We start from the raw sequence: 16,501 nt of genomic DNA, 5'->3' as shown, positions 1-16,501 counted from the left end.
TGCCAATAAATTAACAGATCAAAAATTTGAATCGAGTGACAGCACTAATTCTGGTGTGCACGTGTTTTTTTTGTTGTGTTGTTTTTTTTTTTTTTTTAAACTGTAGTTCAGTCTTTGTGATGTTAAAATGTTATTTGCTTCACTCGGGGTTGTTTGCATGGAAAATACTAACCAGGGCTGTCAGTATGTAACAGATGACTTCATCTTTATGAAGCAACCAGGTACAGCAATAAAGAAAACCATTTAAATTCGGTAAATGCCAGTGACAAAATTTTATTTGCTTCCTACTACAATAGTAACCCCAAAGTAACCCGTCAACTTTAACTGTAGTACATAAAAAAACGCACTATACTAATATACTGAGAAAGAAACCAGTGGTTTTAAACAATCTTTAGCTACTGTGAGAGTGTAGTCCTGGGGGGAAAAAAGGACTACATCTACCAGAAGTTCACAGGCTGAAAAGCCTTCATTGAGTTAATTGTTTAGTTTAATTTGTTTAATTGTTTGATTAGCAATTATCCCCTGCACCTGGCTATCATTGTAAATTAGAGCCAGGTGCAGGGTATTTAAGAAAGTAGCCAGTCTGTTTGGGGCTGCTGACGAAGGTCATGAACCGTAGAGAGAGGTATTTAAAAGGTAATCGCACTTTGCAAACGTAGTACCGCAAAGTGTTTCTTTGTGCATTTGTGAATTGTTTTTGTGTTTTATTTGTCAGGTAAACGGCTTAGCCGTCCTGCGTGTTAGTCAGGGACCTGTGCAAAGTTTAGTTAGTGCTCATCAGAGCTAGGTGTTTATTTTGTTTTTGTTTGTTTGCTTATTAAAAATAGCGCGTCAGCGCTTTGAAAATCCATTTCTGTGTCCTGGGTCTGTACTTTTAAAGGGGCAACGAACCAAAAGCAGTAAGGTTGTGTTACACTACTCAGATAGTATTTCATAGACCCAATGAAACAAATAGGTATATCCTTAAATTGTACTATTAAAGCTAGCAGCAGAATGAATACACTGAACGTACAGCATCACACAGCGGTTAAATAAACAAACAAAAATAAACAATGCAGTTCTGTAAAGCACGCTGAAAAATAACACAAAAAAAAGAAAAACAAGTTCAAAATAAGTGTCCAAGTCCCGAGCTTTGTCACAAAAAAACAACCACTCCAGTGTGGCTTTGGTTTTGTGCTTTGGGTCATTGTCCTGCTGAAATGTGACTTTCCTCCCCAGTTTCAGAGGGGTGACTCAAACAGGATTCGCCTGTACTTTGCACTATCCATTCTCCCCTCTATCCTGAAAAGCTTCCCAGTCCCTGCTGAAGAGAAGCATCCCCATAACGTGATGCTGCCACCACCATGCTTGACAGTTGGGATGGTGTTGACTGGGTGATGTGCAGTGTTGGGCTTGCGCCAAACGTAACGCTTGGAATTTAGACCGAAAAGTTCAATTTTTGTCTCGTCTGACCACAAAATCTTTTTCCACATGTCTGCAGTATCATCTACATGCTTTTTCGCAAACTCCATACGTGCTTTAAAATGAGGCTTTTTGAGTAATGGCCACCTTCTTGCCACCCGTCCATACAGGCCAGCTTTGTGTAAGGACCAGCTTATTGTTGATGTGTGAACACTGACTCCCATCTCAGACACAGAACTTTGCAGATCTCTCAAGGTCATTGCTGGCTTCAGAGTGACATCCCAAACCAGTTTCCTGCTTGCCCGGCTGCTCAGTTTGGGAGGGTGACCTGATCTGGGTAGTGTCTGGGTGGTATGATGCATCTTCCACTTCTTAATAATGGACTTCACTGTGCTGAGAGGGATAATCAGCGCCTTTGAAATTTTCTTGTACCCTTCTCCTGCTCTGTGCCTCTCTACCACTTTATCCCTGACTTGTTTCGAAAGCTCCTTGGTCTTCATGGTTGCTTTGTTGGATCACTATGTGAGTTGCAGCTTGAAAGTCTTTATATACCTGAGGGAAATTATCTACAAAAACCACTTTGAGTACACACAGGCTGAAACCATTTCACTGATTTTGTGACCTTTCAAACAAATCATTTGTACCTGAGCTGATTTAGGGCTGCAGTAGCAAAGGGGTTGAATACTTATGCAACCAAGATTAATCTGTTTTTCTCTGTAAATCTTACTTATTTATTTTCTTTATGCATTTTTTAACTGTAGAGTAGTTTGTGTAGATTCTAAAGTCTAATTTGAAAGCGTCGTGGAGTACACTCAGGTGCCAACAAAATGTGAAAACTTTGCAGGGGGGTGAATACTTCTGCAAACCACTGTGTAACATTAACACACCAACAATGGTATTATTTTCACATAGAGGTTTATTATTATTATTATTATTATTATTATTAGAACAGGATTGAATATAATAGGAATATAAGCATGTAGCCTGGCCAGGCATACTACCACTCAATTAAGAGGAGTAGACAGCAAACTTATTATGCTGCATGCTACAAGTATACATTAGAATGTAATACTTGAAATGTATTTGCTTACGATTGTAAGTCGCCCTGGATAAGGGCGTCTGCTAAGAAATAAATAATAATAATAATAATAATAATAATATAAAAAGAGTGTGTGCGTATGCAGATATGGGTTAAACACTGACACCTACATAGCATTTAAACGTTCATAAAAATGTACCAAAAGCACATCCCTATTGGTTAGCTGTTGGTCAGAGAATACATTTCAATAAATGATGGCATTGAGTAGTAAAGCCCCTGCAACCCAACCCATTGCACAATTAACTGGTTTCATGAGGTTCCAATAAAGAACTCGTAAATTAATATGCCACTCTGAAAGGTGAGTAATTTATTTCTGTCCCTGAGCGGTTTGGAAGTGGCTCTTGTGTGTTTGTTGCAGGCACTGAGCGATATTGAAATCGTGATCAAGATGGTGAAGTCGAGTCTGGACAGCACTGAACACCCACTGGACAAGCAGTACAGCTCCCTGCATTGTGATCTCTCACCCCTGGAGCACAGCACACAGGAGTTCCAGGTCAGACAGACAGACACACAGGCAGTACAGCTCCCTGCACTGTGAGCTCTCGCCCCTGGAGCACAGCACACAGGAGTTCCAGGTCAGACAGACAGACACACAGGCAGTACAGCTCCCTGCACTGTGAGCTCTCGCCCCTGGAGCACAGCACACAGGAGTTCCAGGTCAGACAGACAGACACACAGGCAGTACAGCTCCCTGCACTGTGAGCTCTCACCCCTGGAGCACAGCACACAGGAGTTCCAGGTCAGACAGACAGACACACAGGCAGTACAGCTCCCTGCACTGTGAGCTCTCGCCCCTGGAGCACAGCACACAGGAGTTCCAGGTCAGACAGACAGACACACAGGCAGTATAGCTCCCTGCACTGTGACCTCTTATAGTCACAATTTTTGTTTTGAAAAAAATTGAAAGGAAGCTGAGACAAGGAATAAAATGAAAGAAAAAGAAAATGGAAGAATGAGAGAATTTTTTCATACATTAAAAGTTATGATTTTTAAAGAGAAACATCCACATTTTTACTTGTATTTTTGTAAATGAAAGAAAGATCAAAGTTTATTAAGGAAAGAAACCCTAATAAAATAAATTCTCAGCGCTGCAGACAGACATGGAAAGAAGACTCCCATTGTATAGCAGTTTAATCCATTCCGGGTTTTACTATGAGTTTAATACGACACACCTGTTACCAGCTTGTTACCTGTACACACTGTGGGTAATCAAGGTCATCGTAAAACCGGGTGTGGGTGAAACTGCTATGCAATAGGTGCCTTTTATTTATATCCCTGGTGTCTTCATTATTGATGAGAGTGCTGAAACGCATGTCTTCTTCTCCTGTGTTCAGATACTAGAAAAGTACTTGCAGTCCACCCATGCCTCGACTCACAGTGAATACACCATGAGCTTACTGGATGTCTTCAGCATTGAAAAGGAGGGGGAGAGTGAAGTTTTCCGTCATGATATTAACAACAGGTAAGAAGCCATTTCTCAAGTCAGCGGTTCTCAAACTGGGGGGCGCACCTCTATCCTGGGGGGGTGTTAGAAGCTTCAGGATTTTTATTTTTTTTTTTTTAATTAAAGAAAAAAAAAATAAAACTATAGATAGATAGATTGATAGATTGATTGATTGATTGATTGTTTGTAACACAGCAGGGAGGGGGTTAATATCCTCCCTGCATGAAAACCATGTACAAATGCACATTGATTGAATTTAATTGTTTTGTTAATTGTTTGATTAGTAATTATCCTCTGCACCTGGCCATCATTGTAAATTAGAGCCAGGTGCAGGGTATTTAAACGAAGCAGCCAGTCTGTTCAGGGCTGCTGGTGTGCTTAGAAGCCCGTTTGACAGTGTGCTCAAGCATACAAAGAAAAGGTAGTGTAAAAACGTTTTTGTTTTTGTGTTTTATTTGTTTATTAAAAATAGCGCAACCGCTCTTAAAACTCCATTTCCTGTGTTATGGGTCTTCTTTTAAAGGGACAAACGAACGACTGCGAGTGCCGGCTGGTTACTATATATATATAAGAACATAAGAAAGTTTACAAACGAGAGGAGGCCATTCAGCCCATCTTTTCGTTTGGTTGTTAGTAGCTTATTGATCCCAGAATCTCATCAAGCAGCTTCTTGAAGGATCCCAGGGTGTCGGCTTCAACAACATTACTGGGGAGTTGGTTCCAGACCCTCACAATTCTCTGTGTAAAAAAGTGCCTCCTATTTTCTGTTCTGAATGCCCCTTTATCTAATCTCCATTTATGACCCCTGGTCCTTTTTTCTTTTTTCAAGTCAAAGAAGTCCCCCGGGTTGACATTGTCTATACCTTTTAGGATTTTGAATGTTTGAATCAGATCGCCGCGTAGTCTTCTTTGTTCAAGACTGAATAGATTCAATTCTTTTAGCCTGTCTGCATACGACATTAAACCTGGAATAATTCTGGTTGCTCTTCTTTGCACTCTTTCTAGAGCAGCAATATCCTTTTTGTAACAAGGTGACTATTATTATTATTATTATTTATTTCTTAGCAGACGCCCTTATCCAGGGCGACTTACAATTGTTACAAGATATCACATTCTTTTTTACATACAATTACCCATTTATACAGTTGGGTTTTTACTGGAGCAATCTAGGTAAAAAGTACCTTGCTCAAGGGTACAGCAGCAGTGTACCCCATCGGGGATTGAACCCACGAACCTCCGGTCAAGAGTCCAGAGCCCTAACCACTACTCCACACTACTGCCTAACTAGAACTGAACACAATATTCTAGGTGAGGTCTTACTAATGCATTGTAGAGTTTTAACATTACTTCCCTTGATTTAAATTCAACACTTCTCACAATATATCCAAGCATCTTGTTTCGCCTTTTTTATAGCTTCCTCACATTGTCTAGATGAATACGTTTCTGAGTCAACATAAACTCCTAGGTCTTTTTCATAGTTCCCTTCTTCAATTTCACAATCTCCCATATGATATTTATAATGCACATTTTTATTGCCCGCATGCAATACTTTACACTTTTCTCTATTAAATTTAATTTGCCATGTGTCTGCCCAGTTCTGAATGCTGTCTAGATCATTTTGAATGACCTTTGCTGCTTCAACAGTGTTTGCCACTCCTCCTATTTTTGTGTCGCCTGCAAATTTAACAAGTTTGCTTACTATACCAGAATCTAAATCATTAATGTAGATTAGGAATAGCAGAGGACCTAATACTGATCCCTGTGGTACATCACTGGTTACCTCGCTCCATTTCGAGGTTTCTCCTCTAATCAGTACTTTCTGTTTTCTACCCTCTGCCCTCTGGCAGACTGGTATACAGAACAGATTAAAGAAGCGCTCGACAAGAGAAATAATGTGTCAGCTATCGAAGTGGATATGAGAATGGCAGTGCTGAAGCCAATTTGCTTGAAGACATTAAAAGTAGACTGGACATTTCCATCAATGGATTTAAAAAATGTGGAATTGATGATGCGATCCGAAACCCAGAGGCAGTGTAAACTGCCTGGTACTGTAGTAGGACTTTTCTTTTTTATTTTAAGCATTTTTTTTTTTTTTTTTTTAGAAGGGTTTAATTAAGTAACAGCCCAAATTGTTTGTGTCAGACTTGTTGAAAGTCTGTAACAAAATCGTTGGTTGTTATTGTCGATACGTTGTAGATACGACTATTAATGCAGGCATCATGCAGGTATCGCAAAGTCCAGAAACAAAACAAAACGTTAAAACATTTAGCACCGTATAAAACTGAGCTGATTTTGCCAGTGCTTGCAGAGTTTTAAAACTGAGAGACAGCAAATGCTTATCATAAAAGTTTACTGGTTCTTAAAATTAAAGGCCATATAAGAAAGATAAATATTGTAACTGATTAGAAGGCCTTCTTTGTTGTTCTCCAAGTTGCTGCAGTTACAGTGTAGATGCTATAACGAGTTACTGTAAATGGCATACTGTTTTAGCAGACGTATTTAATTTAGTAAACATTTATTTTAAATGATTTTGGAATTAAAAGTATAAATGCAAAACTGTGACTTTTTTTGTGAACGTGCTGTGAAAAAAAAATCTCCCAAAGTATAAATCTGCCAAATTTTAATAATACCAGCCAAATTTTCCCATTATACGGTATATATTTACTTAAAAAAATCTTTATGCTGACACCTCCAGGCATGTCAAAGTTTGTAGATGGCGCTGTTCATGTGGCTGGTGCCTTTTAAGCTTGCATTTTGTAATGTATGTTGTTTATCAGCTTACTATGCGGTAAACTGTAATTTACTGTGTTACGTTTGCTCTTATTACGATGGGATCGGTGGCTTGTTCGAAAAAAACAGCAGTGACATACAGAGAAGCCGCAGGCATAGTGGATTTTTTTTTTTTTTTTTACCAGTATGTGTGTGTGTGTGTGTGTGTGTGTCTGTGTTGGCAAGAGGAAGGGGGGTGCGGCCCAAAAAGTTTGAGAACCGCTGGCTAGGTAAAGATTAGGGTGTGAAACTGTAATACCGGACTGTTTAAAAAAAGATGCAAAGAAAACAAAGCATCAAATAAATGAACAACATATATTTTAGTGTACAGATGAGTGTTACTTTCCTTTCTTCAATAGATGATGATGATTTTTTTTTTTACTGTAATAGGGTATGAATTGTACTTTTTGTTTTCCTGTTTAATCTAAAGAATATTGAAGTTTTCAGAGAGTGTCAAACATGAAAAACCCATGTACAACCCAGAGCTAAAAATGGACAATATTAAAGTGCACAGAGATAACACAATAATTTCAGTCAATCGTATCTAATATGGGTTACAATCACTTAGTAGATTGCACAGTTTTCCTATATGAAAGAGGCACACATTATGCTAAACATTTGCTTGATTTTTAATAGTATTTTTTTCTTAGCAATTGTAAGAACTTTTCCATGCTGCACTTCCTGTGTCCTCGCATAGTGTAACATTGAAGTGTCTACAGGCAGTGTTCGATGATCTTCACTAACAGCTTTAAAAGAAATCAAATTCACCTTTACCGCAATGTGTGCGTATTTCATATAGGAAAATCTGAGACCTACGAAATGATGGCAATGCAAATTAGGTGAGATGTACTAGATGACACTGTCTCCTTCAACAGTGCTGGTTTTCTGTTCCCAAAAAATCTTTCTCCTGGTGAACATTCCTGAGTAAAAGCTGCCACACACCAGGTGCGATGCGATTTTTCATTGGACGACAAGATTCTTTTGCAGCGACATGACCATACACACCAGAAGTGACACAGAGGCGATGCGACAGGTTTGAAAACTGCCAGATCTATACAACTATTAACAATTGCTGTTGGTAAAACTATGATCAAGACTGGTACATATTCATCAAGCATGATGCTAAAATTGAGTGTCTTCTCTGACGGTATTTCAACATATATGGCAATAAATCATACATACCAGGCTAATCCAGTTCCTTCGAAATGGACTCCCATGTATTGTCTTTCAAATCTGTATCTTTATAATTGCGATGACCTTTGTCATAAAGCTCTGGATATTCTTTCAACGGCAAGTATTTCATTCTGAATAGAGCTTCTCTGATTGGTTAATTCCCTAGTGTCGCAAAAGTATAGGTTCTATTCATTTTGTTGTATCGCAGCACAGTTTCACTGTCACATCGTGTCTGGTGGGTAGCAGCCTTAAGTTGAAAAAAAGTAGTTTATTGACCTATGATGAGTGATTGAAAATATAAAAACTATACATATTGAAAACAAAAAAGCTGCAATATGGACAATACGGGATACAGCGAAAGTAAAGTGATGTGTTTCATGTGACAATGCTGCCCTGTGTGTTTCTCCCAGAATGCTGCTGTGGCATGGCTCCCGGCTGTCAAATTGGGTGGGAATCCTGAACAAGGGGCTAAGAGTGGCCCCTCCAGAGGCCCCTGTAACAGGATACATGGTGAGACTGCGAGAGAGAGGAATAGACTAGTTGTGTGCTTCTCAGAGAGAGAGGGAGGGAGGAATAGACCAGCTGAGAGAATCTCTGTGTGAGAGAGGAATAGACCAGCTGAGAGCATCTGTGTGAGAGAGGAATAGACCTACTAAGAGCATCTGTCTGTGTTTGTCTGCGTCTGTGCAGTATGTGCATGCATACTGAGTGACCACTTCATTAAGATCCGTCTACCCAATTTGTTTTGGCATTGCTATGTTAATTATAACAGGTTTCACCACTTTCAGTTTGAGTTGTTTCTGACCAGCTGTGATTGAGTGGGGAGGAGATATCCAAAGTCAGCAATAGGAAAGTGTCAGGTGTGATTGACACCCGTTTCATTGGATTTTCCTCAGCTTGGAAAGTCGAAGCAAAGAATAAACTGAAGATGATGGCATTGAGTAGCAAAGCCCCTGCAATCCAGTGCACAATTTTTTATTTTTTTTTTTATTTTTTTTTTAAATTTAGTCGTCGCCAATTATTTTTACCCCGGTTTTCACCCCAGTTTAGCATGCCCAATTATTATCTGTATCCCCGGCTCACCGCTCGCAACCCCCCCCGCCGACTCAGGAAACGGAGGCTGAAACACGCGTCCTCCGAAACGTGCTCCTTCCAAGCCGTCATTTTTCGCACTGCAGATCCACAGCAATGCTACCAGACCTATAGTGCCGGAGGACAACACAGATCTGGCGGCTCCGCTGCAGAGCCACAGGCGCCCTATCGGCCACAGGGGTCGCTGATGCGCGGTGAGCCGTGGATTCCCCTGCCGACCTAAGCCCTCCCTACCCGGGCAGCGCTCAGCCAATTGTGCGCCGCCCCCTAGGAACTCTCGGTCACGGTCAGCTGTGACATAGCCTGGATTCGAACCAGCGATCTCCAGGCTATAGGGCACATCCTGCGAGGAGCGCCTTTACTGGATGCGCCACTCGGGAGCCCCATCCAGTGCACAATTAACAGCTTTCATGAAGTTTCAATAAATAACTCCAGTCAGATACTCAAAGTGGATATATTATATTGTGAGCTGAAAACTAAATGTTGAAAAGGATCAAGCCCATATATAACTCACATTACAAACTAACCCCAATGAATCTTACCTAATATACACTCCCTGGCCACTTTTATTAGGACCTGTCTGTCTCCGCGATTGGTTTTGGCCTCGCCCAGGTCTGGGACATGTTCTCCTGGTATACCCGGGGATCCTTGATTACTCTGGGACGCTGAATGAATAGTTTAAGCATCGCTGCGGACCCCCCAACAATGCTGACCCCTTGCTTTCAGTACGATAATGCACCCGTCCAGCAGAACTGGTTTGAGGAGCATGACAGAGACTTCTTCCATGGCCATCCCCCGGATCTCAATCCAACTGTTTGAACGATTCGTCACCCCCATCCTCTGCCTGCCTAAATATTAATGAGTGAATGGATCCCTCAAGACCCCTTCCAACACCTTGTGGAGTCTGAGCCATGTCAAGCTGTGATCAGGACAAATGGTGATCCTACCCGATATTAGGGACAGGTCCTAATAAAGTGGTATTAGTGTATTATTCATTTGCTTTGTTGTTCCTTTTAAGTACTGTATTGTTTTGTTGGAAGTCTTTCCAGTGTCTTCAATTAAAATGTCCCTGTCACTGTTTGCCGCCTTTCCTCATGTCTGGATTTTTAGTTTTTGTTTGTTTTTTCAATCCAGTTTGGTAAGGGAATCTACTTTGCCGACATGTCGTCAAAAAGTGCCAACTACTGCTTTGCTTCAAGACAGAAGAACGTGGGACTGCTACTTCTCAGTGAGGTAAAGCACTAAAACCTATTTGGATGTTGATAATCTGAGATAATGGCATTGCTGTGGCATGTTCCTTGGTAATAACAGAACTCCTGAGTCAATAAAGCCTGATTGATATAGGGGGTGTCTGTGTATGTCACACTCACATTTTTGCATACATCCAGAGAATTGATTATCGAATTGTGAATAAACATTCTCTTGCTAATTCTATCCTATTCTGTCTTATGATACACATCACGGACGTCACCTTTTTCATACTGACAGCTGATTTTGAATTGGCAGCCGTGGCAATGGGGATGGATGTTACTGACAGGCTTGCTGCATTGTGTTTTTGCAGGGAGCTCCAATGGGGATGGATTTACTGACAGGCTTGCTGCATTGTGTTTTTGCAGGGAGCTCCAATGGGGATGGATGTTACTGACAGGCTTGTTGCATTGTGTTTTTGCAGGGAGCTCCAATGGGGATGGATGTTACTGACAGGCTTGTTTGCATTGTGTTTTTGCAGGTAGCTCCAATGGGGATGGATGTTACTGACAGGCTTGTTGCATTGTGTTTTTGCAGGGAGCTCCAATGGGGATGGATGTTACTGACAGGCTTGTTTGCATTGTGTTTTTGCAGGGAGCTCCAATGGGGATGGATGTTACTGACAGGCTTGTTTGCATTGTGTTTTTGCAGGTAGCTCTAGGCCATTGCAATGAGTTGCTGGCTGCAGACTATGATGCTGATAAACTCCTCAATGGCAAACACAGCACCAAAGGACTGGGGAAGATGGCACCAAACCCAGCCAACTCTATCATGCTGTGAGTAGCACCTGGCTACTTTATTATACCTGTACCTAATACCACTGTTGAACATACTGTTTTTAAAACTGCTTGGATTTATTTTTCATATTCTAAAATATAATTTATATGGCAATGGATTGAAACTGCACTTTTGTCCATCTGAAACCTGCACAATCACGCAACGTGCGATAAGTCGAGTACCAGATTCTGAGGTCGACTGCCGCTTTTCTTTCTGATCAGTCAGTGTAAGTTCCGATTAACCAGTCACTGCTTTTCCAATGACTCGCGTGATCATGAGACATCTTGACGTGGACAGCAATTAAGTTATTGAGAGTGGCAGATTCTGGAGACGGGGGTGTTTGCCTGTCTATATGTACATTCCTCCATCTGTATGTCATACTTCCATTTTTGCCTATACAGTCATCTCCGGCTAAGAGAACACCCCTCGGAGAGCAAGCAAAGTGTTCTTATAGCCGATGTGTTCTCCAAGATGGCGTTAGCCACGAGACACCAACATGAATCAATTAATAAATAAATAAATAAATATGTATTACTTGTCATGACGCACGTGCATCAACATGAACTGAGTAAGTAAAAGAAAAGCAAACATTAACAAACTGTCAAACTAAATTAACACAGCACCCCTACACATGTTAAAATGCAGCATATATACAAGACACACACACAACAGAATGGTGAAGCAACTCACCAGAACGGGAAACACCAAATTGCTCGGCAGCTTGTGTCTGATTTGATTTTCTCCCCACCCCCCGCCAAGTGCTCAAACAATTTCCAATAAACCAAGTAGTGTGCCTCAAGAGATTTACTTGATGACAAGTCGCTTTTGAAAATACTGAATAAACCATTTTAATTAAATTTTGGTGATGATGATGCGTTATCAAGTTACAGAACAGTACTGTATCCATTGTGAACGAATCACTATCAGTGCCAAGAACGTGTTCCTTTAGCTGCGTTTACAATAGGAAAAATCTGTTTCACCACAAGTATGTTCCCTTAGACTAAGTGTTCTCTTAGGAGGTGTTCCTGTACGCAGAGACTAATGTACTGTCTGGAGAACCGTTTATAAAATTGTGGTTGAACATTTCATTGTCATTGCTTATTCTTTACTATTCTCTCTGTTGATTATACGTCATGGTCATCAAACTGATAGCTCTGATATTTTCCTTTCTTGCTTTACAGGGATGGAGCCTCCGTTCCAATGGGCCCTGTCTGCTCTACGGGTGTGAATAACCCTGAAGGCTACACTCTGCTTTATAATGAGTATATTGTATATAACCCAGCACAGGTCCGCATGAAATACCTGCTCAAAGTGCAGTTCAACTTTGAATCACTGTGGTGAGCATTCTACTGAAATGACCCTCAGTCAAGGACTATTACATATGTCCCTCTAAGTTTCAGTTTCTGTAGTTTTATATATTATACAGTGGCACCAAAACATAATTCGGACAGTCCCCCTACATTTTAATTTCAGTAGTTTTACATCTTTGTAGTAAACCCTGATGTTGATGTGACACAGCCATCTGAAATTCCTTTATATGCTTGAAATGGCATGTAATAATGTCACATTAAAAGTAGATATACTGTTTAATTTATTATACTTCACAAACTGTATTGTTATTATAAACGGACAGTAGACTTCTTAATTATAATAGTGTTTTGTTATCACAGTAAGACTTTTGAACTTTAACTTGCTTATGGTTATTGTTTTAAAAGTTAAAAAAAATATTTTACTGCATTTTTCTTAAATCTTATCTCATATATTTGTTACTATTATTTTGTAGGTGTCATATTTTTCTATATGAATAACACACAGACTATGCTAAAGGTGAATTTGATTTTTAATGGCAATTTTATTTGAAGCTATTATTGAAGAATATTTATCGAACGCTTCTTGCAGATACTTCAGTGCTTCGTTTCCTATCCACTTCATAAAATCACACGAAGGAATTAACATTGAAAACACGTCCATCACAGGAAAAGCAATGATTGGTGCTCAAATACCAATGCGATGAACTTCAGGGAGTTCAAAAAAAAAATATATATATATATATATATTAAATATATATAATTTTTTTTTTTTTTTTTTCCTCGAAATATACTTTTAAAAGAATTAATATACTCAGGAAATACGCTCAGGAAGAGGCATTGGCTAAAAAAAAAAAAAAAAAGACATTTTCAGACTTGTTTTCCTTCAAGGACTCAAACTCCCAGAAGCAGCTCTCCTGTGTCGGTTCCTTCAACAGGAAGTGCAGCATGGAAAAGAGTTCTTACAAGTGCTAGGAAAAATCTAACACGTGTTTAACACGTGGGTGTCTCTTTCATATAGGAAAATGTGAGATCTACAAAGTGATGGTACAGACTAGATAAGATGGGCTGGAATTATTGTGTAAGCTCTGTTTACATTAATAACCTATTGTCCATTTTTGGCGCTGGGTTGTACATGGGTTTTTCATGTTTTGAATATTCTCTCCATACTTCAATGAATATTCTTTAATTTTGGATTTGCTAGAAAACAAAAGTGTGATTCATACCATATTACAGTAAAATAAACCTGGCACCCTATCGCCTATTAAAGAAAGGAGAGCATCACTCGTCTGTACACTAGAATGTGTGTTATAAATTGCAGTTATGCATTGGTTTCCTTTTGAATCTTTTTGATAGTCAGCTATTACAGTTGCACACCCCCTATTGGTCATTTTATGAAACTTTTTTTTAGAAAGTAAAATGTCAGGCTTTGTTAGCTGCGATTACTTCAAATATTAATAAAATGTAGATGAAATATCTTGTCACTGCAATGAAATGTGTGTGTTCTGTGTAGTTTAAACTTTCTTTTTGTTAAGATACACTTTTTGAAAAATAAACGTATCCTTGTTTAAATTTTTATTTTTTGTTTTTTATGAACGTCCCTTCACTAGTTTCTTTCCGGTCAGTAACCAATCAGTTGCTTTCCTTATTGACTGACATGCTTTCAGCCAGTAACCCAGAAGACACTGCTGAGGTGACCCAAGGATTAAAAAGAAGGATCAGACAGAGTGGGTGGGTTTTAGGTGGGAGCCCACTCTGCCAAGTCTGTTGCAGAAAGAAACACTTTGGGCGTTTCGTATAATGTCTACTGGATCGGTATATTTACTGTCATTTTTAATGGTTGATTTGATTATATACTAATACAGATTATTATTTTTTTTTTTATGTTTTCGGCATCTTTAAACAGACGACACATTTGCAGACGACACAAAAATGGGAGGAGTGGCAAACACTGTTGCAGCAGCAAAGGTCATTCAAAATGATCTAGACAGCATTCAGAACTGGGCAGACACATGACAAATTAAATTTAATAGAGAAAAGTGTAAAGTATTGCATGCGGGCAATAAAAATGTGCATTATAAATATCATATGGGAGATAGTGAAATTGAAGAAGGGAACTATGAAAAAGACCTAGGAGTTTATGTTGACTCAGAAACTTATTCATCTAGACAATGTGAGGAAGCTATAAAAAAGGCGAAACAAGATGCTCGGATATATTATGAGAAGTGTTGAATTTAAATCAAAGGAAGTAATGTTAAAACTTTACAATGCATTAGTAAGACCTCACCTAGAATATTGTGTTCAGTTCTAGTCACCTCGTTACAAAAAGGGTATTGCTGCTCTAGAAAGAGTGCAAAGAAGAGCAACCAGAATTATCCCAGGTTTAAAAGGCATGTCGTATGCAGACAGGCTAAAAGAATTGAATCTATTCAGTCTTGAACAAAGAAGACTACGCGGCGATCTGATTCAAACATTCAAAATCCTAAAAGGTATAGACAATGTCAACCCGGGGGACTTCTTTGACTTGAAAAAAGGACCAGGGGTCATAAATGGAGATTCGATAAAGGGGAGAGTCAGAGAATTGTGAGGGTCAGGAACCAACGCCCCAGAAATGTTGTTGAAGCTGACACCCTGGGATCCTTCAAGAAGCTGCTTGATGAGATTCTGGGATCAATAAGCTACTAACAACCAAACAAGCAAGATGGGCTGAATAGCCTCCTCTCGTTTGTAAACTTTCTTGTGTTCTTATGTTCTAAACAGCTTGTTCAGTGGTAACAATGCACTGGATACTGAAGTAAACTGCAGCTACGTTCCAGCATGAATGTGACAGCGCGCCTCATTCAACATTGACCTCTGTACAGCAGAAGCAGTTTTAAAGTATATTTATGTAAATTTAAAGCAACATTGTCTGTGTTGATGATTATATACGATAAGTGTATTGGTTTGGTTATCAAACAAACAAAAAAAAAAAAAGCCTTGCATGTTTTTTGCCTCGCCCCAAGTGTAAAATGAAAAATTCTCCGACAGCATGTAGACAATCTGTGTTTTTGACAGCAAAATTCCTCAGGTCCCTGTTCACAATGAGAAAGATTTTTACTGAGTGCGTCCTTTCGATATGTTTGAATGCTCTCGCAGCAGTATGGGTGAAAATACACTGAATGGCCTTGCCCTGCTATATGTCCACAGATACATGTCCCAGGAAGAAGTGTTACAGCGTTTTGGTAGTTAAGGCCATAGGAGGATTGGCAAACTCTATTTAATGTAAAGCCTTCTAAATCAGTGTTCTTAATTGTGGCATCATAGTCTCAGCAGTCCAGTCTTAGCAGTAGTATCAGCAATCTTCCCAGCAGTGTTGGCACCACTTACCAGTTCCAGCAGTGGCAGCACCAGTCTTTGCCAGTTCCAGCAGTGTCGGCACCAGTCTTAATAACATAAGAAAGTTTACAAACGAGAGGCGGCCATTCAGCCCATCTTGCTCATTTGATTGTTAGTAGCTTATTGATCCCAGTATCTCATCAAGCAGCATCTTGAAGGATCCCAGGGTGTCAGCTTCAACAACATTACTGGGGAGTTAGTTCCAGACCCTCACAATTCTCTGTGTAAAAAAGTGCCCTTTATATCCCTTTATCTAATCTCCACTTGTGACCCCTCGTCCTTGTTTCTTTTTTCAGGTCGAAAAAGTCCCTTGGGTCGACATTGTCAATACCTTTTATAATTTTGAATACACATTTGTATTGCCTGTGTGCAGTACCTTACACTTTTCTCTATTAAATGCTGTCTAGATCATTTTGAATGACCTTTGCTGCTGCAACAATGTTTGCCACTCGTATTTTTGTGTTGACTGCAAATTTAACAAGTTTGCTTACTATACCAGAATCTAAATCATTAATGTAGATTAGGAATAGAAAAGGACCTAAGACCCTGTGGTACACCACTGGTTACCTCGCTCCATTTTGAGGTTTCTCCTCTAATCAGTACTTTCTGTTTTCTACATGTTAACCACTCCCTAATCAATGTGCATGCATTTCCTTGAATCCCTACTGCATTCAATTTGAGAATTAATCTTTTATGCTAGACAAAAGCTTTCTGGAAATCTAAATAAACCATGCAGTTATCCATTGTTGATGGTGTATCCTCAAAAAAGTCAAACAGGTTAGTTATACACGATCTCCCTTTCCTAAAACCATTTTA

General features: G+C 39.6%; 1 protein-coding gene across 4 annotated transcripts in view; it reads left to right on the top strand.

Annotated features, from left to right (window-relative positions):
• parp2 (poly (ADP-ribose) polymerase 2) overlaps nt 1-13,882 on the top strand; it is a 34,188-nt gene extending 20,306 nt beyond the window's left edge. For 2 of the 4 annotated variants that reach the window (XM_033997115.3, XM_033997114.3), the window contains exons 14-19: nt 2,859-2,993; nt 3,835-3,962; nt 8,297-8,396; nt 10,113-10,211; nt 10,878-11,002; nt 12,185-13,882. In XM_033997115.3, coding sequence (XP_033853006.3) covers nt 2,859-2,993; nt 3,835-3,962; nt 8,297-8,396; nt 10,113-10,211; nt 10,878-11,002; nt 12,185-12,344 — 747 coding nt within the window. In that variant the 3' untranslated portion in view covers nt 12,345-13,882. Of the gene's footprint in view, nt 1-2,858; nt 2,994-3,834; nt 3,963-7,588; nt 8,261-8,296; nt 8,397-10,112; nt 10,212-10,877; nt 11,003-12,184 lie in introns of those variants that run through there. The other 2 variants (XM_033997118.3, XM_033997119.3) reach the window with 2 other exon arrangements.
• The last annotated feature ends 2,619 nt before the right edge of the window (nt 13,883-16,501 follow it).

The sequence above is a fragment of the Acipenser ruthenus genome, chromosome 54 (genome assembly GCF_902713425.1).
Source record: "Acipenser ruthenus chromosome 54, fAciRut3.2 maternal haplotype, whole genome shotgun sequence".
NCBI classification, from domain to species: Eukaryota; Metazoa; Chordata; class Actinopteri; order Acipenseriformes; family Acipenseridae; genus Acipenser; species Acipenser ruthenus.
Note: the sequence above shows the minus strand (reverse complement) of the source record. Positions and strands in the feature narration are given on the sequence as shown.